Below are 27,929 nucleotides of genomic sequence, written 5' to 3' on the forward strand. Positions count from 1 at the left end.
GACGCCTATGGACACGCCTACCTAAAAATGATTGGAGGAGAGATGTGAATCCTCTATACTGATTTGCCAATCCACCTGTTTGTCAAATACTTCCTGTCACTGTGCTTCCTGGATTCCTGAATAAGTAACATTGTAACATCACAGCTGATACCTTCACTGTCCATGATTTTCCTTTTTAGACATCATCATCATCATCATCATCATCACCATCGCCAAAAACAGTAAGTAAAAACCAGCATAACCCAGCATATTATTTGCCGTCGATCGTCTAAGCCTGACCGATCTATTCTTGGATGCGAGCCAGCCACTGTTGCTCCAGCCCATAATTTGCCAGTTTATAAAATGTATGTCATAGAATTGCGCATCAAAAGTTAAATTCAGATCTGTCTTTGTTTTATGTTATCGAACGATGTATTTGCAAAGAGATCTATGGGTGATGGTTGACTCGATGTCAAAAACAGGGTTCACGTGAGTTCACGTGATGTACTGGATGGGTTACATGAGTCTGTATCCATCTGTTTTCTCTAAGAACTGAGAATAAAGGCAACTCTTCTGATTTTTCTAATGAAGTGAAAACGGTTTGAGGTAAGATTGTAGAGATGCAATAGGCTGGCTTTAGCCTGAATTACTGTACATGTTCAGATTTCAGTCTAGGAGTCTCATATTCGCTTGATTCTCGTACACGAACTGTAAAATAATAGTAACCTGTAAGATCACTCTCAGAAGTTGTGGCTTCTCTCTCTCTATGCACATGGTTTCGCCATAAACGGAGCATGCAGGACAGGCGTGAAGTCAAGCAGTGTAGTAAGAATGACTCATTCACTTCCTCTAGTATCATGTAGTGAAATCACTTGCATCCCTAACCAAAGACTGATTATGGCTTTACTTTGACCTTCACCAGAGATAGTCAGTTTTAGGATTCATACAGTAGTTGTTTAGCCACACAAACTGGTCCTGGACATATCCGTTGTTGTTTTTTTCTTTCATTTTGACAAACAAAACACTGGTGAGTTGTGAACAAGTGTTGCAGGTTCATTGAATTTTATCATGACAAGGTCAGGGAATGTGATCGTGGTGATACAGAAGTTATTTTAGCTTCTTGGTATGACTGCAATGTATTTTGCTTATAATTATCAGAAAATCTGTCATGTTTTCATAAAGTAAGCTTGAGATGTATTGGATTTGTTCTCTAAGATTATTTTTGTAGCCTACATACCCTCTTTGTCAGTCCTTTGCAATTTATGTTTTCTTTTTTTAACTTGAGAATAGCTCATTTTCGTTATTTGAGTATAATTTGAAGACATCAGAAAGGAAGAGTCAGTAACAGGCAATTATAAAACAGAATACACTTAAAAAATGTAAAATGATTTTCACACATAAGCATGACATCATTACGTTAAATTTACAGTTAAACTGTATTTATCCTAATAATATACATTATAAATGCACAGCACATTGCAAGTTCTTATCAGGAAGTGATACCAACATGAAGTTTTCTGTTTTGGCATTTATTCTTTAGATCTTTTTAATTTTTCAATCTGTTTCAGGGATCGATGGCTTTCAGAAAGGCAGTGAAGGGAACCCTAATAGGGGGCGGAGCTGTAGCAACAGCCTTCGGCCTATCACAGTTCTTTGAATACAAGAAGAATCAGGTATAGTTTTAAATAGCATCAGTGTTGTTGACCGACCTCATGCCATCTAAATATAAAGATTTGTCAAATTCTTTTGACAAATACCAAACATTTTCTTTTCACACCTCACATCCATACAGTGACTCCTACAGGTTAGACTGCAGAATACACAGACACATCTGTACCACAGCATGTCTTGTCCTGACTCAGGAATGTTCTCTATGTGTTTATACAACCTTAAAGATACAGCCTTATTCAGGACAGTATAACTCTGTCCCTGCAATTTGATCTTAAATCAATGAACAATGTATATCTATTTATAACTATTCCTTATTTATAATTCATAAAGGTTTATTCTTGTTTTCATGTGGTCAACAAACATATGAGACAGATTTCTTGAATGAGTGCTACAGATCTTATTAAGATTAGACCTATGAATCCAGATACATTAGAAATTCTCTTTTGCACCTTTAGGTACCTTCTCAAGTCTCCAAACTTACCCCGTTCTTTCTCTAGGGTAGACCACCGTATTAAAATCAGGTTTTGTTTGCTAAAGGGAGATTACACTTGAACAGTGATACACACATTGTCTCTCTTGAATATGTAATCATGAACAATCTGATCCCCATTCACGCCATCAGGGAGTGTGTCACACACCATGTTCTGTCCGTATTTAAACTAGTTAGAACCCCAGGGGTCTTGTCTGTTTAGATGCTATACCAAATAACGGAAGGTCAAGTAGATTAAGATAATCAACAAGGCTTTCTGGAGCAAATGAAGAAAAAAAAAAAGACAGACCCTTGAAGAGCAATGGGAGTCCTGATTTTCTCTCTCATCATTTATTTAAATCTTCCCAAGCCCATTTTGCCCATTATCTTGCATCTCAACTGTTCCAATCCCAATGAAACTCCAGGGAGCGAGAGAATTATGCACTTTCAAGGACATTGTTTTTCATGGAGATTGTCACTGCACGATTAATTTATCAAAAAAAAAAAAAAAAAAAAAACAGTTAAAGAAGATCTTTGATTTTGTTACCAACATGAACACTCTGGCAAGACTTCATTGGATGTCAGATCACCTTCACGTCACATTTGCAACCCATGTTAAGCGTTTCACTGACACAAACTTTTGTTCTGATTTTTCTCCATTTATTTGTTCATTTATCCCCCGTGTCATCTCAATGTAGCCTAAATGGGTAAGCAAAAGTCAAAAGAGAAAGAATGAATATTCTTTCAGAAAATTGCTTGCAATCATGCATGTGGCAGATGCTAATCTTTGAGATTGTAATGTAAATTTGCTGAGCGTGTGTGTGTTTGCGAGTGCCTGTTTGTCTCCTCTATGGCAAGGGCACTGTTACACTCTGGCTGAAGTATCACTCTACGGTGGCCGTATTTGCATGAAATTCTCTGTTTCCGTCATGCACTTGTCCTGATTGCAGGACAGCCTCTCTTAATAGTGCGCGGATGTTTTAAATGTGTCTGTCCTTGGAAATAGACACTAATTACTGAATCTTGTTTTTACATGCTATTACTGTCTAAATTGCAAATGTCTGGGCTCATTTGGTCATTTGCAAGTCAAATGGACCCTACAGGCTTGTGGCGGCAGATTGATGTAATCATTTAGGCCAAATGCTAACGAAAAAATGAATAAAACGTTTCATTATGGCTAAAACCCTAGACACCTAGCTTCACCCAGGCTTGTTTTCTCTTCATTTGAACTTTGCGTTTTTTTGCCTTCGTGCGACCGATAGATTGGCAGCTGTTCATTCACAATTTCATAGTCCCACTCTTTGACTTTATAAGAGAACTTTAAGAAAAAAAACCTGTTGATTTAGTTTAAATTCCGAAACTGATATCAAGCTTAAGTATAAAATATCTCATATTGCTGTCTGTTTTTATAATATGAAAGGTCACAGTGCCAGTTGCCATAAAGAGTGACCATGTCATGAATGCAAATTTTTATTTATTAAATTTTTTAGTTTATCTCCCTTGAAAATAAAACTAGCATTGTAACCTAGAACTAACTGAACTTGAATTTTGAAAACCCAACATTTGAGATGAACAATCATCTTCATTTCTATGTCTTGGCATGCTGACTAACATATTGTTTCATGAAATATATACTATATATATATATATATATATATATATATATATATATATATATATATATATATATATAATTAATCTGTTTTTATTTACTTTGTTGTTATTATTTTCAAGATCAATCCAGAATGAATGAAAGCCTTATTTTTTGATCTATATTCAGTAATGACAACTTGCATACCAATAAAGGGGATCTCAGAATTGTGCAAGATTGTAATTTTACATGCATGTTACAAGCTTATGGAATTTCAATTCTGGATTGCATCTTTTAAGAACCTAAAGCTTATTCTAATGTCTTTGACCACACTTTTCTCTTATGTTTCTTTTTTCTGGAAATATCCAGGCTCAGCTGGCATATGTTGAAGCACAGGGTGAGTTAAAGGTGCCATTTAAGGATGCCCTCCCGACAAGAGAGGAGCAGCTTTCAACACTGCAGAAAACAGAGGAGTTTGATGTCTTGGTGGTGGGCGGTGGAGCCACGGGCTCAGGATGTGCCTTAGATGCTGTCACACGGAGTATGGAATCTCTCTTTTTTTAAGTTTTGCAATTTTTACTGATAGAAACTTTGTGAAAAGTGTGTTTACTGTGCAGGTCAGTTTCAATCCAATAATACATTTGCCCTGTATGCATTTTTAGTGTTAATTTACTTTCTTAAATGTGATGATTTATATTGGATTTTGATGGGGTTTTTTTTCTTATTAGATGTTGTATTCCACTCGGGTGGCCTGTCAGAATGTGCCTGGGTGCAATAAGCATGTTGTGATATTACAGATAGTGGAGAAATCCATATGTAAATGACAGCAACTGCAGTCTAAATATTTGGCACCATAAGGTCTTGAAATGCCAGTGCATTGTCTAATCCATTCCTTACCTGTCTTTCTGCCCCCTCGTCCAGATCTGAAGACCGCTCTGGTAGAACGGAGCGATTTTTCATCGGGCACCAGCAGCAGAAGCACCAAGCTCATTCACGGCGGAGTCCGCTATCTCCAGAAAGCCATCATGAAACTAGATTATGAGCAGGTGAAGGCCCCATTTTTCCCTATTTGCCCCTAATATTTAGAAGAAGGATTGCAAGGCCGCTTACGCCACCACTGTGACATTTTAAACACATCAGACAGACAGAGAAAAGCACAAACATTAAGTAGGATACTGCTGATCTGAAGTATCAGTGTGGGGGGATGAATAAACAAAACTTCAATAAGTTATCGATTCTTGGAAATAGAAGCACGCTAAAATTTTTAACTCAAACGGACTGCGGTTAGAATTGGTTGTTGGTCAACTTAATGTAATTTTAAAAATGCTTATTTGAAATATGAATTAATACAGGGTGTCCGCGGGGTTTTAAAAAGTATTAAAAAGTGATAAATCAAAATGGTCAAATTTAAGGCCATTAAAAGTGTTAAATGTGGTCTCAGAGGTATTATTTTTTTCCAAATTAGGTATTATTTTTTCCAGACTATCAGGTGTCTTATTCTGATTGAAATTCTATCTGCGTTCGTGTTAGTTCGTTTATATGGGCTTTAGCATATCTGGGCACATAATCAAAGATCTTCCGTCTCCGTCTCATGCTGACGTCATATTCAGTGGTCGTTCGGCATCATCTCAGAACACTGCGCGCTCAACAGAAGTGGCTGGCTTACGTTTTATTTTAGACTTGCTTCAAGGCATATCTTCAATGACTGGACAACCATCGTCGTCTTCTTGGACAAATGCAAGTTTTCTAATAGCTGGGTTAACGACCGGTAGTACCGAGGTCCCGTTCAAACCCGGTTCTTGACGCATACAACGCTATGATTTCCGCGAAGCAGAAAACGAGTACGGAATCTCAAAATCCAGTCATGTAAATTAAACTTACATTTTAATATGGACAGTCATGGAATTTGTGAAAGCATAAATTAATCAAATCAAATCTCCATATGGACCAGTATCTGTAGTATTAAGCCGCAAAAGTTGTTTGAAATATGAATCTGTGTTCTGCGCGTCTCTGTGTGAATTAATGAATGACAGAGACGTGCAGGTTTATTTACTACATAGACTGAAGCGCATGACGCTTGCATTAATTTCAGCATCTGTTGTCTTCTCCTGTCAAAATAATCGAGTTAATTTAGAATTATTCATATTCACTTTCGAAAAAGCAGAAGACATACCGGTTTCTCCGGTAGTGGGCGGAGCTAATGGGCAAATAGAAATTTCAAAATGACAAATATGCATTCATTAGGCCTAAAAGAAAATTTTTACATAAGGGCATTGTGTTAGAAATATTACTATTATTTAGTAAAACGTATGTGATACTGCTACCACTGTTGCAAAAAAAATAAAAAACTTTATTTAAAAAAAAAATAAATCTCAATATTTCTCCCATGTTTTAATTTTAATAGCAAATCCCCTTTATTTACCAAACATAAAATGTGTTTAAATTTGATAAATTAAAAGACAAATTAAATTTGGGTGAAACTTGTTTACTGTTTTTCATAATTATATAACTTGTAGAAAAACTTTAAACACAATTCTAAATAAGTATAAAGAATGGCATTGGTTTTATTTTTAGTGCTAAAAAGTTATTTTTTTTTTTTATTACCAAATTTTTGTGTTTTGCTTTGTTACCGAAATTGGTACCGAGAATCGTGGATTTTCACTGGTATCGGTGCCGAATACTGAAATATTGGTACCGTGACAACACTAACAGGCAGGCTTATTGTTCGGTCTATCCATTTTCTCCATTGCACATTTTATGGTATTTGTTTTATTTTTATTTACTAAGTGAAATAAATGTGCAATATGCTGTCAACATCAGTCTCTAAATCTATTATTTTTTGTATGTTATATATGTCAAAATCTGTGTAAATAATAGAAAGGTCGCTGATTAACACTTGCAATTCAGTGTCGTGATGGTTTTAAAAAATATTCTGAAGGTAGTGAAAAAGGTATTAAAAAGTAGTAAATTTAACTTAAGGATTGCTGTATATACCCTGTAATAGGGAACAAAATGGCCTTAAAATGTAAGATCACATTTATATTAATTGCATCTATCAATATTTGCTGTCAAGTAAAGCCTCTAAATGAGGATAATTTGAAGACTTGAGTTTTTTTTTTTTTACTTGAGTAAATTAACATCTTTGGTTAAGAATAATTAAAGACTTTTTAAGTCTTTCTAAATTCTAATTTTTAAATCTATAAATTACATTTTCCCTGAAAATATGCAAGCAGCAGTCCTCTAGAGCCAGACAGTTTTATTTCTTCTTTCTTAGTACATGATGGTGAAAGAGGCTCTTCATGAACGTGCCAACCTACTGAACATCGCTCCCCACCTGTCTGCACCTTTACCTATAATGCTTCCTGTTTACAAGTAAGAAAACCAGTTTGATCTAATTACAATACAATACTCAACAAAACAATACAATACAATACTACAATAAAAACACTGACCATTTAACGGAAAAAAATATTAAAAAAGGAATGGAACTATGGGATTTAGACAGAAGAGAGTTAAAGAGAAACTCTGGAGGCTTCCTAGATTCATAAAAGACAGTTTTTGTATTTAAATCCATTGATAAGTTCACAGAAATGGCATTGAACCTTTCTTCTGGACACCTGCAGCAGGTGGGGTTCGGATATTCTGTGGATCAATGCTGGACCTCTCGCCTCCTCCGTCTCTGCCCCTTGTCATTCGGGGTTTTTAAAGGATCTTCCTGTCTTTACCATCATCATTACTAATTACTCGTGGCATTTATGCCTTGCTCTGATATTTAAAGCAGCCGGAGAAGTGTGAAAGGGTCATAGAAATGAGAAACCTCAAGATTACATCATATGCCTGTCCGATTTTTTTATTACTTAAAACAAATATGTCACAAGGTGCTATATGACTTAGTTACTACTTTGACAAATCTTATTCTGTCCATGTACAACCATATCTATTTTAATTAGTAATATACCCTGCTAGTTGCCTCTTTATAACCAGCAAAAAGACAAGGCTTTCTTACCATGGTACTCAAAATATGTTATTATATTTGATTTCAGATTGTGCATTGAATACGTTTGCTGAATTCATGTTTGAGTTCAGTAGTGAGAGGGACTGTTGATGTTCTCCACAGGTGGTGGCAGCTGCCGTATTACTGGGCCGGCATTAAAATGTACGACCTGGTCGCCGGATCACAGTGTCTGAAGAGCAGCTACGTCCTGAGTAAGAGCAAAGCGCTGGAGCTCTTCCCTATGCTGAAGAAAGACAAACTCGTGGGAGCCATTGTCTACTACGATGGTGAGCAGGAGCGAATCTAAGGTTAAAGTCTTGTGTGTGTGCACATTTTCTTTTTCTTTCTGATCTCTTTTGTCCAATAATCAATTTTTAATTCTATAAGTGAATGGAATTCTAAAATACATTGAACTGTATAAACTACCGTTCAAATGTTTATTCGATTATTATTTTATTATTTGATCCAAATGCAGTAAAATGCTAACATTGAAATATCATTACAGTTTAAATTTTGTATGTATTTTAAAATGTAATTTAGCCCTGTGATGGCGAAGTTGAATGTTACTCCAGTCTTCAGTGTCATGAGATTCTATTGATTTGGTGCTCAAGAAACATTCCATTCCATTGCTTTAAAACAGTAAAAATCATTATGAGTAATACATTTGCCAAGCCTGTGGACAGAGATATATTTTTCTTTATACAGTATGAGAAAAAAAATCTTGATTGTCATTGATAACAATGATTTGTTGTCAATAAAACATCTACTATTGTGATTTATGCGTCAATAAGTGCGATCTCATTTGTCTCTGTGACATTCCTGCATAATCTTTATAAAACGGCCACCGGCTGTTGCAGCCGAACCCATTGTGCCCGTGTCTCTGTTGGCCCGTCTGTGCCCTGCGCCGCCCGAGGCTGCCACCAGGCAAAACTTCCATATGTTCCTGGTTAGTCTGGGTGTGCAGAATGTGTCCCCTTTACTCAAGGTCCCCTCCGTGGCCGCACAAGCCCAACCCACCAACCCTGCCTTCCAGTGCTTCCTGTCAAACTACATTTGGCCCGTGTTGATACACACACTGTCCCTCGCAGGCTGCGCGGGCAGCTTATATTCAGGGGGAGCGCGGCGGCTATCTGAGCAGCGATCTGTCACATCGCGTCCATCTGTGGGAGAAACAGAGGCAAAGAGACGTCTGGATGCTCTGTTCCCTGCCGCGCCGTGTTTACGTGCTCTCAGTGACTGTGTTAAAAAGCGTCTTCATTTGCGTATGTATGTGTGTGGAGAATCGAAACCGGCGATTGTAATGACAGTTTAGAGGTTTTATTCGTTCTTCTCCCCACGTCCGTTCCTCCCTCTCTCTCCCCCCCACCATCCCTCCTTCCCCTGGGTTGTCAGCCGGCTTTTCTCTCCAATTATTCAATCTGGAACAATCACGGCCGTGACATTTCCGAATCTGACCTTCTCCGCTGGAGATCGCAGTCTGCCTGTCGCTATTTGCCTCCCTCTATTTCTCTCCCTCTCCCTCTCTCTCTCTTTCTCCTACTCATATCGCACTCTCTCGCTTCTTCTCTTCCTGTCCCTCATCCTCCTTGAGTCCTCTCTCCCTTTCTTTCCTCCACTATCTCATCCACATGCACGGCCGCCCGTCACTTCCCTTCTCCGCTATGATATGTCATTCATTCTTTCTGTAGGTCTTTTTTTGTATTAATCTAATCTGACGCTAAAACTCCCTTATCTGCGTTTTCAGTCATTTGTAATGTCGCGGTTTCTTTATTTCATTAGAATTGGGCTTGCAGCACAAAAGCCCTGCTCTTTTCGCCATACCTGCAAGCTGTACTCTAATAAACATTCAAGCTCAACCAAGCGTTTCGTGTCTACTGCTGCAGGACACAGCTTTCCATGTGAGCTGTGATTTGTCCTCTTACATGATATTAACAATATTCCAACATGCATATGTTTGTATTATCCTTCTCTACATGGGTATTTTGATTTGAGTGAACCCATGTTCATGGGATCTCTAACAAAGCATGCTGGTGCCTTCACCACACATTATTCTTTGAGAAGTGTGCCCTTTAAGCAGGCTTCCTGCCTGTGTTATTATTTTATTGTCTGGTGGAGTTTGCCCTGAGCATGTGTTAGCATTAGACATGCTTACGTGGGTTACCTATCCCTCTGATTCTTTAGCATCGAGAACACAGACCTGGAACACAGAGGCCTTTTTTTATATATATATACTGTAGTCGCTCTTTCATTGTCGTAATAGAGTGATATCGCATTGGCTTCAAGGTTTCCTGTAATTCATGTTTCAAATGTGTCTGAAATAGTTTAAATGCCTCAAAAGGCCCTGTAACAATATTGAACACCGTCGCGTCACTTCAAACACTGCAATCATGAAGCAAGTCTTGACTGGGTGCAGTGGCCTCTGGCATGTACAGAAAAACATTGTGTACCTACTTAACTATGTTTTGGGAATGAATTTGTACCCAGAAATGAGCTGATGAAATCTGATGTTTTTTGTACACTATACCGTTCAAAAGTTTGGGATCATTAAGTTTCTTGTGCTCATCAAGGCTGTATGTATTTGACCAAAAATGCAGAAAAAAAATATTATTTTGTTAAATATTATTTCAATTTAAAATAGCAGTTTCTATTTCAATATACTTCAAAATATAATTTATTCCTGTGATACAAAGTTGAATTTTCAGCATCATTACTCCAGTTTTCAGTGTCACATAATCCTCATTCTAATATGCTGATTTATTATCAGTGCTGGAAACAGTTGTGCTGCTTCATTTTTTTCTTCTTTTTTTGTGTAACCTGTGATACTTTTTGCAGGATTCATTTATGAATATAAAAAAGACAGGGAAAAAACAGCATTTATTCAAAATGTAAATCTTGTGTTAGAATATACACTACCGTTCAAAAGTTTGGCGTCAGTAAATATTTTTCTTCCTTTTTTTGAAAGTAATGAATACTTTTATTCAGCAAGGATGTGTTAAATGAATGAAAAGTGATAGTAAAGACTCATATTGTTAGAAAAGATTTCAATTTTTCTAATAAATGCTGTTCTTTTTTACTTTTTATTCATTAAAGAATCCAGGGAAAAAAGTATGTTTTAAAAAAAAAACATGAAGCAGCAAAACAGTTTCCAGCACTGATAATAAATCAGCATATTAGAATGATTTCTGAAGACACTAAATTCATGTGACACTAAAGACTGGAGTAATGATGCTGAAATTGATCTTCGATCACAAATAAATAATATTTGAAGTATTAAAAACAGAAAACCATTATTAGTAATTGAAATAATATTCACAATATTATTTTTTTTCTATATTTTTGATTAAATAAATAAAGCCTTGACCTCAATAAATAACAAATCTCACTGATCCCAAACTTTTGAACGGCAGTGTATATGTGACACATTCTGCTCTGGCTCTTTTCAGGACAGCACAATGACTCCCGTATGAACCTGGCCATTGCTCTTACAGCAGCCCGTCATGGTGCTGCTATTGCTAACTACACAGAGGTGGTTCATCTGCTAAAGAAACCAGACCCAAAAACAGGCCAAGAGAAAGTTTGTGGAGCCCACTGCCGAGACATAATCACAGGTAAGATATGCCCCGATCGAAAACTAAATTAATTGTTTTAGTGACAGAAAACGAACATTTTCAAGTCAGCTTACACAGAAGTCACTTTCAAACCAATCAGCGTTCAGTGAATTTGTGTAATCAACTTAAAAAGATTGTGAAATGAAAGCATGGAAATCTTTCGCCCTTGTATGAATTTTCGATTGCGTGTATTTCCATTGAAATAACCAGATTTTGCATACATGACATGAGATCAAATCTACACATTATTTTTTAAATCTTTGCTTTCTTTTAAAAGTTTCATTTCACCACAACCCAGCACTAACTAACCACCTTTCAATGACCCCTTTAAATTTTCTGCTCATAATCCTTTTATGAAGAGATATGTCTTCTATCCTCAGCAAATGACCCCTGCGGTTAGCCGCACTGAGTTAGAGTAACACCTCCCTCTGCCGTTCACAGGGCAGGAGTTTGACATTCGTGCCAAATGTGTCATTAACGCCACCGGCCCCTTCACTGACTCCCTGCGCAAAATGGACAACCAGAAAACTGCCGACATCTGCCAGCCTAGTGCAGGAGTGCACATTGTCATCCCTGGATATTATAGGTACCTTCCCGAATCTTTCAATCATATTGTACCTTTTTTTTTCTCAAGTGTATTTTTATGGTGTTAACAGTTTACGTAGAGATTACATGCGTATATGTACTCTTCCTACCAATTACAGCCCAGACAACATGGGGCTGTTAGACCCCGCCACCAGTGATGGCCGTGTCATATTCTTCCTGCCCTGGGAGAAGATGACTATCGCCGGCACGACAGACACGCCCACTGAAGTCACAGCCCATCCCATCCCAGTGGAGGATGACATCAACTTCATCCTGAGTGAAGTACGCAATTACCTCAGCCCTGACGTAGAAGGTAATGCTACCCTGTCCATGCTTTTTTTTTTTTTTTTTCGTTTTTCGAATAAAGTATGGTGCTACACTAAAAGCAAAAAGAAAAACGCATGATCTTATTAAAAATACAATACTACACATTGGGATAGGTTTAGCACAAACAAAAATTTTCTTTTCGGAATTAAATTAATACTGTAAGCATTTCCTAAAGATGTGCAGTGAAGAGTTAGCGCTGAAAAGGCGTGGACAAGGTTATTTTTACGCCTGACCCTATTGCATTCGTATGAGTTTCCCTTTAAGACACAAAATTTATGGGAGGACAGGAGAGTATTAAAATGAATCACGCAAACAAGCTTTGCTAACGTTTTCACTCATCAGATTATTTGCACCATTATTTTACGCCCCAAAAAAGCATGTCTTAAACTATTTTGCGCTTGAAATGGCTGCATTTGTTGATGCTAGGAGGATTCACCGCAAAGAACAGCGAGCACATGGTAGAAGGGAGAGGATTTTTTTTCCCACAAAAATTATTTAGAATGCCAGAAGAACACATTATCCAAATCCGAACATGTCCTTAACACTAACTTGTGCTGCACTTGCTAGATTGTGTTGGTCATCATGGAAATTAGATGTTGCGTCTGTGTTCTTAAATTTGCACTTTGTCAGTAAATCACCTGGAGAAATTTTTCACACCCATCACCGCTGTTTTGGAATTGCACTAACACTAATTTGCCCTGTTTAGTAAAACTGGCCCATTGATTCTACGACAGTAAAGTCCTGGTTCCCTTTGTGCCCTATGCAAAACAAGACATTTTTTAATGATTTAGTAGGTTATATTGGATATGACATTTTTCTTATATATTCCAGTTCCTATAATTCTTTTAGAACTTCTTAGATCTCTTAATGTTTTTGGAAGAAGTCACTAATACTTACCAAGCCTTGTTGATTTATAAAATGCTAGTCAACAGCTAGGGTCACTTTGAAAGTAAAAAAAAAAAAAAAACAGTCATCACAAAATTAATACCAATGGTTTCTGACAATATATTGTGATCTTATGAAGCAAAACAATTGGTCTGTGCAAGAAACTGAATTTAATTTACAACATTATGTACCTGTATTACCTTTAGAGGTGGCAAAAATTGTCCTTAAGTCTGTATTATATAGTTTGCATTGTATTGTTTTGATTAACTGAAGAAGACTCATTCCTTCATTTAGGAATTGTTTGTATTAGACTGGTTGGACTGTATAGTTCTTGCCAGGGGTGTCACTAGGGTTTCTGGCATCCCCTTTGGTTGAAAATGCATTCTGGTCCACTCCCCCTTCCCCTTCTCAAGGGCTTGCATTTTTTTTAAACAAAAAATTTGCAGAAAGCGTGTCTCAGCTGAACTGACTAAATCTACATATGTCCAATCATTCAAAAGATTTGGGTCCCTGTAAGATTTTATTTTATTATATTTCATTTGTTATGTTTTTGAAAAAAAGTTGCTTATGGTCACCAATGCTGCATTTATTTGATACATAATAATAACTAATAATAATTTATTTCATGCACTTTAATAGATTTTTGCTGTATAAAATTATTTAAAAAAAATTTTTAATCTTACTGATTACAGAAGTGTATGAATGGGTGATTTCTGCCAAAACATTTTAATTCCGACATTTTTCAGTTATGAACTTAATAATGCAAGATGAAAATACTTTATTTCTGCATATGTTAATGAACAGACAGACAGCAGTATAGACAGAACGGCTTGCATTGGTTGTGTTGAGTCTAGTAACTACTAGTTGGGACTGATAACTATTCCAAGCATCTTCCTTTGAAAGCGGAGGTATTGATTTTTGAGCGCAGCCCTCTAATTGTTCAAAGCGCTGTGGATGCTGGCTTGATTGCTTGATTGATTAGCTTCATAACTAATTTTCCTTCACAAAAAAATGCTTCCTCATTTTCTCTGATTGTAAGGCAAGTCGTTAAGAGTTTGTTGAGTCTCCTTATCTCATCCAGCACTGTATGTGTCTTTCAGCTGCTGTAGAAAGTCATCCGGCTGTCTGTTATTAACATTACGTGTGCTCATACTTTTTTTTTTTTTTTTTTTTTTTTTTTTTTTTTTTTTAAACTGCAATGTGACGGCTGCCTTGTGTCTGGGTGTCTTCTGCTTTGTTCCGGGCGTGAATGAGCAACCAAGCGACTCTGTTGACCTGGGAGGGTTGTGTGAGAGTGTGAATAAAGCAGATCATAGAGAAGCAGGATGGATTGAGCAATGGAGGAATGACACAGAGACCTTGCCTCGACGGAGGGTTGAGGCTGGACTGGACTCGGCTCTAGTGAAGGCTGCTAAAGGGATTTGGCTGTGGGAGATTTGTCACAATGACAATGTAGGGGCAAGGGCCCTCCAGTTCAGATACTATGTGTGATTGCATGTGATGAACAGAGAGATTTGAAAAATCTGGCCTGTTTAAAGTAGGACTGCACTAAAAATAAACCAGAACCTCCCAGGGAATTCATAGAATAATAAAATCTATAAAATCTGAAATATCCTGAAATATACATATCCATCTATAAATAAACTGATACATGCTGAAGGGTATCTCTGTTGTTTTTGTCCTGAGCAGCTGCTACTGTCCCAAACTATACTACAGTTTGACAGAAGCTTGACTTAATTGAATTTTGATTTGAAGCCCCGCCCCCACACCGAAAAATCATTGGTTCCTCTCCTCATGTGTATTGATCTTCAGACATTAATGAAGACTGTCTTCTAGCCTTCATCTTCTGCAGTGCATTCCAAGAGCGTTCACAAACAGTGAGATATCTTTTGATTAACTGATTTGTGATCAGTTGTCACTTCACATCCCATTTTTAAGTTCAAAATGGGAAGACAAACTTCTTGTTGACCTGTTTGTGTCCATTTAGGACATGTTGTTGTGGATAAAGCATCTCCATAAGTAAAATAATTATCTTCCATTTTCAGCCTAATTTGACCAAAGCTGTTTTTTTTAAAGGAAAAAAATGCCTAAACCAATATTGGCCTAAACCAATATGGTGGCCGATATATTGTAGAGGTGCTCTGATCAGAGCAGCTGTTACTACACAGAGCCGTTGTTAATAGAGAAGATGCGCAAATCCACTTCATTTTCAGCGTTTTTTGGTGCATCTTCTCTATTAACAACGGCTCTGTGTAGTAACAGCTGCTCTGTGTGAAATCACGCACCTGATGGAATTAACTGCTGATTAGAGAACCGGCTTTACTGACGAGATGCGCATAACAATCGGCCGATCGTGATCGGAGCACCTCTAATATATTGCGTATGGTCATTGTGACTCTTTGAGAACTTCGAGTGCATTCCACAGCCTGAAAATGGACTGAATTCTTCTCTTGAGAATGAGATTACTTGAATGCATTCGACGGCCCAGTGGTCTATTGCTTAGGATCATTTAGACTAAAGGTGTGTGTGTGTGTGTGTGTGTGTGTGTGTGTGTGTGTGTGTGTGTGTGTGTGTGTGTGTGTGTTATTGGTCTCCACAGTCTGCTGTCTGCAGAGCTCCGCTCCCTAGCCTTGTCATTAATGTTTCAGAGATGCCCTTTGATAATGAGAGTGCCGTCTCTGTTTTTCCCCCCATTCAGAAATATCAACCTGCATATTACAGTGGCAGGTGTACCGCAGATCGATACACAACTCCCTCTTAATAATTAATGCTTGAGATGTCGCCACAATAGGGAAATTGACTCTGGACTCATAGTAATGGTTTGTTGGTTGAACAAAGCAACTCAAGTTGTTCAGACAATCTCGCTTCCCGTGTTACCCCTTGGTCATTTATCAAACAAAATAGCTTTTAATGCAGACATCACTGTCATTTTTATGTATGAACGGTTATGGATGTAGCTGTAAAACAGGGCACTGCATAAATACAATCGCATGGCCTATTGTAGTCCTGTCAATCAGATACACTCCACACACACTTCAGCTGTCAGAGATTGTCAGCGTCTCTGGTTTCTTTGGTTCTCAGTGCGGCGGGGGGATGTCCTGGCGGCCTGGAGTGGCATTCGTCCGCTAGTCACCGACCCCAACTCCAAAGACACGCAGTCCATCTGTCGTAACCACATCGTCAACATCAGCGACAGCGGACTCATCACCATTGCTGGTCAGTGCTACTAACTTATGCCTTGGTCTCCATTTTTCCAATATTGTCTTTCATAAAATGGTTTAATTTAGTTTTGTACAATATTAATTTTTTCATGATTTATTTTTTTAATTGCCCCTTTTCTATAGATATATTTATTGGTAATATAATGGTTTAACTTTTGAAGTTGAAGAAATTGTCATTTTAAACTTACTGTAAAATACATTTTGCAATTCTTTCTTAAATGATTTATCTCATATTGAACGTATGATTACAATTTGTATTTCTTATTTACTTTATAATATTACATAATAATGATAATAATAATCATTTTAATATTAATATTATTAAAAATAATATTTTATTTATATTATAAATATATATGTTAATATTTTTTAATCACATTTTATATTGCCTTTTTTCCCCAGACCTGCTTCTTAATATCAATGCTGTGTTGCTTAGTATTTTTGTGAAAACCACTGTATTTATTTAAATTAGTATTTTTGTATCATTTAATGCATCCATTCTGAATATGACTATTAATTTATTTTAAAAAGTACTGACTCCAAACTTATACTAGTATACAATAAAAAAATTAATTATTAATTATTATTATTATAATGTAAAAATGCTAATTAAAGGCAAAACAATAAATACAAATATCAAAATATTAAGTCTTAATCTCAAATTTTTTTGTAACTCTAGGTGGAAAGTGGACAACCTATCGTTCTATGGCTGAGGAGACTCTTGATGCAGCTATAAAGGCTCATAACCTCTCAGGTGGTCCCAGCAGGACGGTCGGTCTGATGCTGGATGGTGGGAAGGACTGGACCCCCACCCTGTACATTCGCTTGGTTCAAGACTACGGCTTGGAAAACGAGGTGGGTTTTGAAGCCTTACTACTTATGCATTCTACCAGTCAGAGCTCTTTGGAGCAGGCTCAGCTGCTCCATAACGTTCAGTCACCCATGATCCTGTGGGGGAGAGAATGTCTGGCAACCCCTTGTTTGGAAGCATGAGAGCTTGATGGAGCCGTAGCGCTACCATGGATGTTGTTTTGCCAGCATATTTAAAAAGGTCACCATGCAGATATTTTTGACAGCTCTTGACCTTTGGTGAGAGATATAAAAGAAAACGTGGCCATGTTTATTTGTCTGAATGCTTAATGAAGCAAAGGTGTTCATAAGCTAGTAAAGAAAACATCTCTACAGTCTTAAGTGAATGTTTAAAATCTCGCTTTGCAGTGAGTTTCCTACATAGGGCAAGAAAGTTGAATCATGAAACTTACCAGTCTTGTTAAAAACTGTTACATCCCTAAGGAATAACATTTTTATTTTCTGAACTCACAGGTTGCTCAGCACTTGGCAGCCACCTATGGAGGAAGAGCATTTGAAGTTGCCAAAATGGCCCAGGTGACAGGCAAGAGATGGCCTATAGTGGGGAAACGCCTTGTGTCTGAATTTCCCTACATAGAGAGTGAGGTAAGCACTCTGAAGTTATAATACTGACAGTTATCTTGCAGTGTACCATTTGTTGAACCCCACCTTACATTACTGACAAGCTTTTGCTTCTTAAAGGGACAGTTCACCCAGTGTTGCCAAGTATTAGTTGCCACATTGTCTGATGTGCGGTCTCCACAGTCTTTAGTGCTCTTTTGGAAAGTCACTCTGAAATGAACACAAGCTGTTCCTTGAAATAATCTTAAGTTTTTCTTCCTTTCATGAGAGGCTGAGCTCAGTAATGGTTCAAATACTGTCAAAATTGTAAATATATGCAAGATTCACTGCTGGGTTGAAATCTAAACTTCATATTTTAAAATATAACATGCTATTCAGTCAGCCTAAAAATACATGAATGTCTGATTGCCTTCCAAACCATTTCTGTTAAAACTGACTTAAATGAAAATGAGCGTGTTGTTTCCTGTCTGGATTTAGGTGCAGTATGCTGTAAAGGAGTATGCATGTACAGCCATCGATGTGATTGCTCGCCGAACTCGACTGGGCTTTCTGAACGTGCAGGCTGCGGATGAGGCTCTGCCACTTATTGTTGAGATCATGGGCAAAGAACTGCAGTGGACTGAGCAAAAAAAGAAAGTATGTCATCTATATCATGGCTTATTTCTTTAGAATACAGATTGACAGTGTTTCTTTTTTTAATTACAATGAAAGCAGAATTTGATTTAAGTTCACATTTAGTGTGCATGTGAATTCAAATCACAATTCAGATTCATGAGAACATCTTAGTTCAATACTTGATTTATTGAATTTAACGTTTGTGCAAACCTGTTACCCTTGCACTGAACACCGCTTTTTTGTCCTGACTGAAAGCTAAAGGTCCCAGCCAGGTTAATTTAGGTAACAGCTAATAATAGGCCTCATCTATTGTTAGTTTGTTTCTTAAATGGTCTTTTTAACAAGGAGTCTCCACTCCATGATAAGATCACAATTCAGTTGTACAATAAACGCCTAGCACAACTCCTCAAGATGAATATGGCTGTTACGTCTGTGCTCGGAGCAGTGTTTGAAAGTGTGCGTGTAGTGCGTTTGTAAGGCGGTGATAGAGTTACTCCAGCTTTTGCACGTTGGTCATAAGTTTCCTGTCTGATAAACAGAAGCACTAATAATAGCACCAATCACTGTGCAGCTTTGATACTGTTCAGTTCCCACGAGTTCAGGGCTCAAATCTGCTCACAATGCAGGTGCACCACACCCACCAAACACATGCACGGACACAGACACAATGCTCTGCTGGGAGCCTCGACCCAGCGCAGGTATATCACAGCTCTGCAAAGGCAAGCCAGTATTCTCAGCCTGTGCATTGCAGCAATGTTTATGTTGCTGTTTCTGCTGCATGAAACACTTTTTGAATCTGAATATCAGTATCTACTGGAAGCTACTACCTGTATTTTCTTATAAAAAAATGCTCCAATTATCTTTGGTTTATTTACAACTTTGTGTTGGGTCAAATAGTTTTAACTTCCCCCTTCTTAACTTCCCCCTTAGTAACAGCCAATTTGCAAACCATGCATTATACTACAAAGGTTGCTTCAAAACGTGTTTTGTGTGAGTCAACTCCTCTCTTCACTCTGGAACTTTTCCCTCAGCATTAAGCAGGCTTGGGTAAGCCCACTGCTTAAGAAACCATCTCTAAATCCAGCGCTTCTAGAAAACTACAGACCGGTATCCCTTCTTCCATTCATTGCAAAGACACTTAAGTGAGCTGTGTTCAACCAGCTCTCTATGTTCCTTGTACAGAACAACCTCCTGGACAGCAACCAATCTGACTTCAAAAGTGGCCACTCAACTGAGACTGCCCTGCTCAGAAAGATGGGCATCTCTGGAACCGCACTCCTGTGGTTGAAGTCCTACCTCTCTGATAGAACCTTCAGCATGTCTTGGAGGGGTGATTTTTCAAAGTCACAACAACTTGGTACTAGGGTTCCTCAAGGCTCAGTACTTGGACCACTTCTCTTCTCCATCTACATGACATCATTAGGATCTGTCATTCAGAAGCATGGCACCCAACTCTACTTCTTATTCCAGCCTGATGACCCGACGGTAGCTGCTCGCATTTCAGCCTGTCTGAGTGACATTTCTAGCTGGATGAATGACCATCACCTGCAGCTCAACCTTACAAAGACAGAACTCCTGGTGGTTCCAGCTAACCCTTCGTTTCATCACATCTTCTCTATACAGCTGGGTTTGTCAACCATAACTCCTTCCAGGACAGCCAGAAACCTGGGAGTTAAGCTTCACAGACCATATTGCTAAAACGACTCGGTCCTGCAGATTTGTCCTATACAACATTAGGAAGATTAGACCTTTCCTGTCGGAGCAAGCCACCCAAATTCTTGTCCAAGCTCTTGTTCTCTCCAGACTGGACTATTGTAATGCTCTCCTGGCAGGCCTTCCTGCATGAACTATCAGGCCTCTGCAACTGATCCAGAAGGGTTGTCTTCAATGAGCCAAAAAAAGCTCACGTTACTCCTCTTCTCATCAGGTAACACTGGCTACCAGTAGCCGCTCGCATCAAATTCAAGGTACTAATGCTTGTCTACAAGACGACCACTGGCATGGCACCAACATACCTAAACTCACTAGTTAAATCTTATGTGCCCTCCAGAAGTTTGCACTCTGCAAGTGAACGACGCCTTTGGTGCCATCCAAAAGAAGTTCAAAATCACTCTCGTGGTCATTCTCCTGGACTGTGCCCAGCTTGAGGAATGACCTCCCAATCTCAAGTCGATACTCATTTTCAAGAAACATCTCAAGACTCATCTTTTTCGCTAGCACTTAACCAACTAATACTAGGACTTTTCTTGTCTTTCATATATTCAAAAAGAAAAAAACTGGCTATGCGTTCTGTACTAGACTAACTGAGACTTGTCATGGCACTTGTATATTGTAGCTTGTTCTCTTGTTGATCTGATTGCTTCTATTGTTCTCATTTGTAAGTCGCTTTGGATAAAAGCGTCAGCTAAATGGTTAAATGTAAATGTAATGTAAATGTTTAAATGTGCCACTGTTATGATCAGGAAAATTAATCATTTATTAAATTATTAAATTGTTTCTAATCTTAAGGTACTGATTGTGTTTTTGGTTTTTGTTTGTCTACAGGAAGAGCTGGAGGCAGCAAATAATTTTCTGCACCTGGAGATGGGTTATAAAGCTTGCTCTGAGCAGCTCAGCAAGACAACAGAGATCTCACTCACTGCCTCAGAGATAGCAAGGTATAAGATGAGTGTGTTAGTTAAGTGTACAAGATCCTACATCTCTCACTTTCTTAATATTATCATTATTATAATTGACAGGTATAAGAAACGCTTTTACAAGTTTGATAAGGAGAGTAAAGGCTTTATCACAACAGTGGATGTCCAGCAAGTGCTAGAGGTGAGTTATAATGTCTTACAATTCCAACTGAGCTTCCACTGTAAGTTGCTTTAGTTTTTCTTGACCATTTTCCACCCTTTCTCTGATCAGTTTTATATATACGGATAAGACTTAAGTATACAGAAAATTACCGCTTAGTAATAACCGCAAGTTGCCATGGATATGCAGAGATGAGGGGACTTTTTTTTTATCTCTGTTACTTAATTTTAATCAATGTTCATTACTTTTTAATTTTTCTCAAGGCATGCAATTTAACTGCAAGATGAAATGTACTTAAAAATGTACTTACAAAAATTTTGTCATTGTTTACTCTCCCTCATGTTGTTCCAAACCTGTAAGAGTTTCTTTCTTCTGCTGAACACAAAATAAGATTTTTTGAAGAATGTTGGTAACCAAACGGTTGATGGTTGACTTCTATAGAATGTAAAAAAAATACTATGTAAGTCAGTGGCTACTATCAGTAGTTTAGTTACCAACATTCTTCAAATTATTTTCTTTTGCGCTCAACAGAAAAAGCTCATACAGTTTTGGTGAGTAAACCTATGACAGAATTTTAAATTTTTTTGTGAACTATCCCTTTAAATGTGTTATGTTTGCCAAACAATCTTAACTTTAAAATTATATATACATATTAGGGGTGTAACGATACGCGTATTCGTATTGAACCGTTCGGTACGAGGCTTTCGGTTCGGTACGCGGTACGCATTATGTACCGAACAGTTCGTTGGACTATATATTTTTTGAAAAAAAAAAAAAAAAGTTAAATATAATGATATGCATTCAACAAGGTAGCCAAATAACCCAAACGACGTAACAGGCAACGCCCCTGACACCCCCGAAGAAGAAAAAAACACCAACTTATATGTTTATGTTACTCAGTCAGGCGCTCGCTCACTCAGTACGCGCTGAAGGCGCGTTGCAAAATAGCCAATGCGTTTAACAGACCAGAAATAGAAGATCCTCCAATAACCAACAGGTCTGGTGTTTGGGTGCACTTTGGATTCCCTGTAAGCTATGGTGATGGCAAGAGAGTGGTGGATAAAAAAACAACAATGTCGCATCTGCTACATGACAATAGGGTACACCAGCGAAAAAAAAGAAACACCAGCTGGAATACTTGAAACATGTCAACTCATTTACGCCGACATCACCTTAGTGTGTCAGTATCTGGGACAAGACGAAAAAAAGGAGAAACATAAACGTAACAAACTATCCCCACAGCATTTAGACATAGGCTACATTTCCAACTGACTCAAACAGGGCAAAAGACATCACCGCGGCGATTGGTAGGCTTCTTTTACGTTACATTTACATTATAGCCGGGGATATGAGACCTTACTATTTTCCATTCATTCTATCATCACCATTATAGCTTACAGGGAATCCAAAGTGCACCCAAACACCAGACCTGTTGGTCATTGGAGGATCTTCTATTTCTGGTCTGTTAAATGCATTAGACATTTTGCAACGAGCCTTCAGCGCGAGCTGAGTGACCGAGCGCCTTAGGGGCCGTTCACATATCGCGCCTAAAAACGCGTGGAAAACGCTAGGCGCGTCTTTCTCTTCCTTTCCAAAGCGCTCGGGCAGAAGCGCTCATGAGGCGTCTGTCTTTGCTAAGCAACAATGACGTACTCTCTCCATGAAGATGCGGAAATTTCAGCAAAGGATAAATGGATTTGCAGCTCTAAAAATCGCTTGCAGTAGGCTAGCTTTGCTAATAAATTTATTTCAAAATTGCAATCCATATACAACTATGATCAGCTGTTCCTTCATCTTGGCTGAGCTTTCAACGTTGTTACGGGAAAGGATGAAGCTGATTGTTTAGTTCTTGTCACATGACCCGCGGTGCGCTTGCGGCATTCTAAAAAGTTTTTGAAAATGTTTTTACATTTTGCTATCTAAAACGTACCGAACCCTACCGAACCGAACAGTGATATCAGCGTATCGTATCGAACCGAACCGTGAATTTTGTGAACCGTTACACCCCTAATACATATATGTGTATATGTATTCTGAGGTGCTAAAAAAAAGTAATTATGGGCAGAGATCAAAGCATGTGTTTGTATTACCAAAGAATAAGATTTGAAATAATTTCCCTCGTAAATTGCTTGTAAGATCTCATTGTCTCTGGTTTATGTGCAGTCCTTAACATTTCCGTTTAATGTCTCTTAGTTACTGATTCTATAACTGATTTGTGTTCTTTCAGAAACTCAGCATTCATATTGATGAGAACGCCCTTCATGAGATCCTCAACGAGGTGGACCTCAACAAAAACGGGCAGGTAGAACTGGATGAGTTCTTGCAGGTATGAACATCTATTTATAGACTACCGCTTGTCTTGGTGTCACTCTGGTTTTCCGGCAGGATTTGTAGTTGTGGGTGTGAAAACCTAAAAAATTAAAAGTGCTTGTTATCTTCATGTCAGTACATCTATGTTTTGTCATAAGATGACTGGTTCACAGCGATTAGTCCCTGTGAAATGTCATACCTGTGTCAGAATGAGTATAAAGTAGATCTGGTGTCTCTAGAGTTTCAGTTAATTAATAATGAACACCACTTTTTCTGTGCTTTTTACTATAATGAAGCATGAACTAGATTACCATATATGGGGCAGGAGAAAGGTGTTAAAAGTAATAACCTTTCTGGGGTTTGAACCAGAAACCTTTAAATTACTTGACCAGGCTTTAACCAAAGCCTCACTTGGCGGCCATATTGGTATTGCCTTTGGACAACAAGTTACAGTTATTTAAGTACAGCAAAGTAGTGGGTCATGTTTACATTTAATGAACATTAACACTGTCATTCAAAAGTTTATTTTTTTTATTTTTTATATTTTTTAATTGCAATGATATTTTATTATATTAAAAAGTTTTCTGTATATTTGAACAAAGAAATGTATCCTTAGTGTGCATAAGAAAATTCAAAAACATTTCAAAAGGCAAACTTTCAAAAGGTGTATTTCAAATCAGAAAAAAAATTATCATTGGTATCTTAAGTAGTGCCGCTGAAGCTTAAATCATGCAAAAATAATGTAGCTGTAACCATTAAGCTAGGTTTTGCTCTCTGATTGGTTCAGCTCATGTGTGCGGTCCAGAGAGGCCAAATCTCTGACAGTCGTCTGGCTATCCTGATGAAGACAGTTGAGGAGGGCTTGGATCTGAGAGGACCTGTCTCGGTTGACCGCAGTGGAGGCGGTGTTTGAGTCCCAACGAACCAAAACATCCACCAGACAACAGCTCCCACCACAAAGTTGGATAAACACCAAAATCGCTGACTGCTGTGCCCACTCTGGTCAGATCACAAGCACATCCTCTCATGTCATTAACTTACCCAGCCAGCTGGCTGCCATTGACTACAATCTTGACTACAATTTTGTTTTAGCATGCTTATTTAAATTGATTTTAATGAAAAAGATTTTATTATAATATTAAATTATTAGAGCAGAATATATTCTTAAAAAAATATTTCAAAGCGTATTCAAGAGTCTATATTTTTATCTAATGCATGCAGTGCCATGTTGTGTGACCTGGTAAGCATGAAAAGATTGTCTCTTTAATGTTTCTCTGAGCAGCTTTATCCGGTGTGCTTTCTGCTGTGCCATTTTATTATTGCAGATTATTTGCTCCTGAACCCAGTGAGGTGAAATTCAAGGGCTCTTAGTGTCTTCTGAGCTAAACAATGCACTATATGTGAATTACGCAGTTTTACACTGCATACTGCTTAATTGTTCCTGTTCTGAATTACAGTGATGAAATGTTGTTGTTGTTTTTTTTTTATGTTGTATTATTTTAATTGTTTTTAATTTTCTGAAAAAAAGTATTTATTCAAAATCTATAATTTCCTTCATACTTTTGATAAATCCTGTCTCATTTTTAATTAATGTATCACTGTAAATGGATAAGTTGTTTTAGTTTGTCTTAAACAGGTTGTTTTCAGTTTTTTTAGACTTTGCATTGGCTCTGGTTCAGCAGGAGGGTTTTTACAAATTATAATGAAATGAATTTTTTTTATTACTTTCAAATCCATGAACAATTGAAACTCCACTTCAGTGTTCATTTTAAAACCTTGCCTGTAAAAGTAATTGATTATCCATTTGTCATGAAATAATAAGGGAATATTATAACTGTAAACTTAATGTAGAGAAAAGCAGGGAATGTACTAAATGTGCCTTGCTTCTTAAAGGGATAGTTCATTCAAAAATGAAAATTCTGTCATCATCTACTAACACTCATGTTGTTCCAAACCTATATGGCTTCATAAAAGACTATATATATATATATATATATATATATATATATATATATATATATATATATATATATATATATATATAAAAGAATATGTGTAACACAACAGTTTTAGTTACATTTGGCTCCCTTTGTGTTGAAAACGGAAAATAAATTTTTTTTAATATTTTGTAACACTTTACTAAAAGCCATTATGTATAATGCATTATAAAAGTAGTTCAGTAGTATTAATTATGCTTCGTAGTGCACCTTATAATGCATTGTACAATCTCATGAATAATTGTAACCACAATTAATACATTATAACATGTATCTATTAATTGTTAGACTGCATTTTTAATTCAGTTATAATTATTTACACACACATTATCAATAATTATAATCCATTATACTCTTTAATAATCCTTTATAATGCATTTTAGATGAAGGCTTTAAGTGTTACCAAATATTTTTTCAAAATATATTTTTATGTTCCACTAAAAAAATGCTGCAAATACAGGTTTGGAATAACATAATGATAATGCAATTTTCATCTTTGGGTAAACTCCAACTTTAAAAAGACACTTAATGAACTTTGCATGTCGAAACGCACAGTCCTACACACACTAAAAGAGCACAATCTTTTACTTGACGCTGTATTTTGTTTATGTTTTGTATATGTTTATGTACTTTTATAATCAGTTTATGTTCATAATTTCAGCAGTTGGAAATGGCTTTTAACGTGGATGCTTTAAGCTTAATGATCTAAAAAGAAATGTGTTTTGAACAGTGAGACTGCTCAGAATTTAAGTCCATCATGATATATAAAAGAAGACTATAAAGATTGTCATAGAGATTGTCAGGTTTGAATTATGAAGTAAGAGGGGCCTTCACACATGAGAGCAGAAGCAGTTAAACTAATTTATTTTCCCAACAAGTTGTAATTTCAGACTGATCCTGATTGAAAGAAATTAATTATTGTATGAAAAAAGTATAGTAAATAAATCTGCAAAGCCTGAGAAACACAATTCTGTAATTAAAAGTATCTAGTTGCCTTCTGCATTGTTTGGATGTGCCATTATTTTGTGAGTGACTCTCCTTATGCTATATTTCCCACATAAGGTTTGTGCCAGTTAAAGCTTGTCATGTCTCATTCTCATGTATGCAGGCACATACAGTGTTACACATCCTTCCCCCAGTCATTCATTTTGAAGGAAGATGTCAACTAATTGACTCTAAAGCCACCACTATAGACCTGATGAACATATTAATTTAGAATATAGCTGATTAATAGGTGTATAGGCCTGAAGGATCTTTCAGTAGCAGGGCATCTTGTCATGCGCCTGCCTAATAATCCCTGAAGCTGCAGACTCTTTCACAGTGTGAGATGAGTGCAGCCCATTCCAATGTGATCAGCACCTAGCAAAATGCAATTAAACTAGCATCCCAAGTCTGTCTAATCCTCATTTCAGATGGTGTCTGAATAGCCCTGTGAATCCGATATAATTACACTGAATGCATATTAAGCAGGGGTCCTGGTAAACCACCTTAAAGGGATAGTCCAGCCAAAAATTATAATTTATCATTACCCTCATTCCATATCTATATGACTTATTTTATTTGATGAAACAAAGGAAGATATTGTGTTGGTAACCAGACTGTTTCAGTTCCTATTAATAATAAATAATTTTTTATTTTTTTATTTTTTTTTATGGGGACTTTTCAAGACACTCGAGGACAACTTTCAAATAATTAAGAGTCTGAGCTCTACAATTGTAGTCAAACGTACCAAAGGTACAGATGGCTAGTCCCCGAAGCAGAAGACCTGAGAGCTCGAGTAGGGGAATACACATGATTTTCACAAAAATGTGAAGGTGCTAGATTATGAAGAGATTTATACATGACAATCTTAAATTAAAGCCGAAGGAGTTGCCATAAAACTGGAGAAATATGCTTATTCATTGGTGTTTGTGTAATGATCTAAGCTGCTGCTGGATTCTGGAGCATTTGAAGTTTGTAAAGAAGTTTCTGTGAAACACAACTGAGAAGAGAATTAAAACAGTCAATACAAAATGTAACTAATGCATGTACAAGGACAGCAGTACTTTTAGCAGAAAGCGATGGTCAAAGATGATTACTATTTCGTAAATTATAATATGCTGACCGAGTAAAATTATTTACAGGTGCCTTAAAAGATAAAGTGAGATAAGATAATTACTGATAGTCAATGTAAAACTTTTACAATTTAGCAGTTGCCTACAAAAAAAAAAAGTTTCATTATTCTAACTTTTAAATGCAAACCATGATTTAATTACAGGTAAACAAAGCAAAAGAGAGGAAGGTGATAACAAACATACAGTATTAGATATGACATATTGAAGACATATAGAGCTGGGTGTCATCAGCACAACTGTTAAAATGTACAGTATACCAAACTTAAGGAAAATTTGTCCTAAAATCAATAGATAAATAATAAACAGAAGAGGGCCTAAAGCTGAGTCCTGAGGCAC

At 37.2% G+C, this 27,929-nt stretch overlaps 2 protein-coding genes across 3 annotated transcripts in view; one reads left to right on the plus strand and one right to left on the minus strand.

The window, feature by feature from the left end:
* The first annotated feature begins 82 nt into the window (after positions 1 to 82).
* LOC127959945 (glycerol-3-phosphate dehydrogenase, mitochondrial) lies at positions 83 to 26,479 on the plus strand. Of its 2 annotated transcripts, XM_052559445.1 has the most exons (17): positions 83 to 221; positions 1,548 to 1,652; positions 4,080 to 4,251; positions 4,632 to 4,756; positions 6,985 to 7,082; positions 7,828 to 7,991; positions 11,148 to 11,312; positions 11,754 to 11,898; positions 12,017 to 12,210; positions 16,191 to 16,325; positions 17,010 to 17,185; positions 17,654 to 17,785; positions 18,239 to 18,397; positions 20,921 to 21,033; positions 21,115 to 21,193; positions 23,400 to 23,498; positions 24,270 to 26,479. In XM_052559445.1, exons 2-17 carry the CDS (start codon positions 1,554 to 1,556, stop codon positions 24,393 to 24,395), a joined length of 2,181 nt encoding a protein of 726 aa, XP_052415405.1. In that variant the 5' UTR covers positions 83 to 221; positions 1,548 to 1,553; the 3' UTR covers positions 24,396 to 26,479. The 2 variants fall into 2 exon arrangements, with proteins under 2 accessions (XP_052415405.1, XP_052415406.1); XM_052559446.1 differs by lacking the exon at positions 1,548 to 1,652 and having other exon boundaries at positions 99 to 221.
* The window catches only part of LOC127959948 (WD repeat, SAM and U-box domain-containing protein 1), a 173,511-nt gene continuing 168,276 nt past the window's right edge, over positions 22,695 to 27,929 (minus strand). The window contains exon 13 of the transcript XR_008154313.1: positions 22,695 to 22,719. The gene's annotated coding sequence lies outside the window, so the exon portion shown is untranslated. The remainder of the gene's footprint in view (positions 22,720 to 27,929) is intronic.

The sequence above is a fragment of the Carassius gibelio genome, chromosome B6, assembly GCF_023724105.1.
Source record: "Carassius gibelio isolate Cgi1373 ecotype wild population from Czech Republic chromosome B6, carGib1.2-hapl.c, whole genome shotgun sequence".
Classification (NCBI taxonomy): Eukaryota; Metazoa; Chordata; class Actinopteri; order Cypriniformes; family Cyprinidae; genus Carassius; species Carassius gibelio.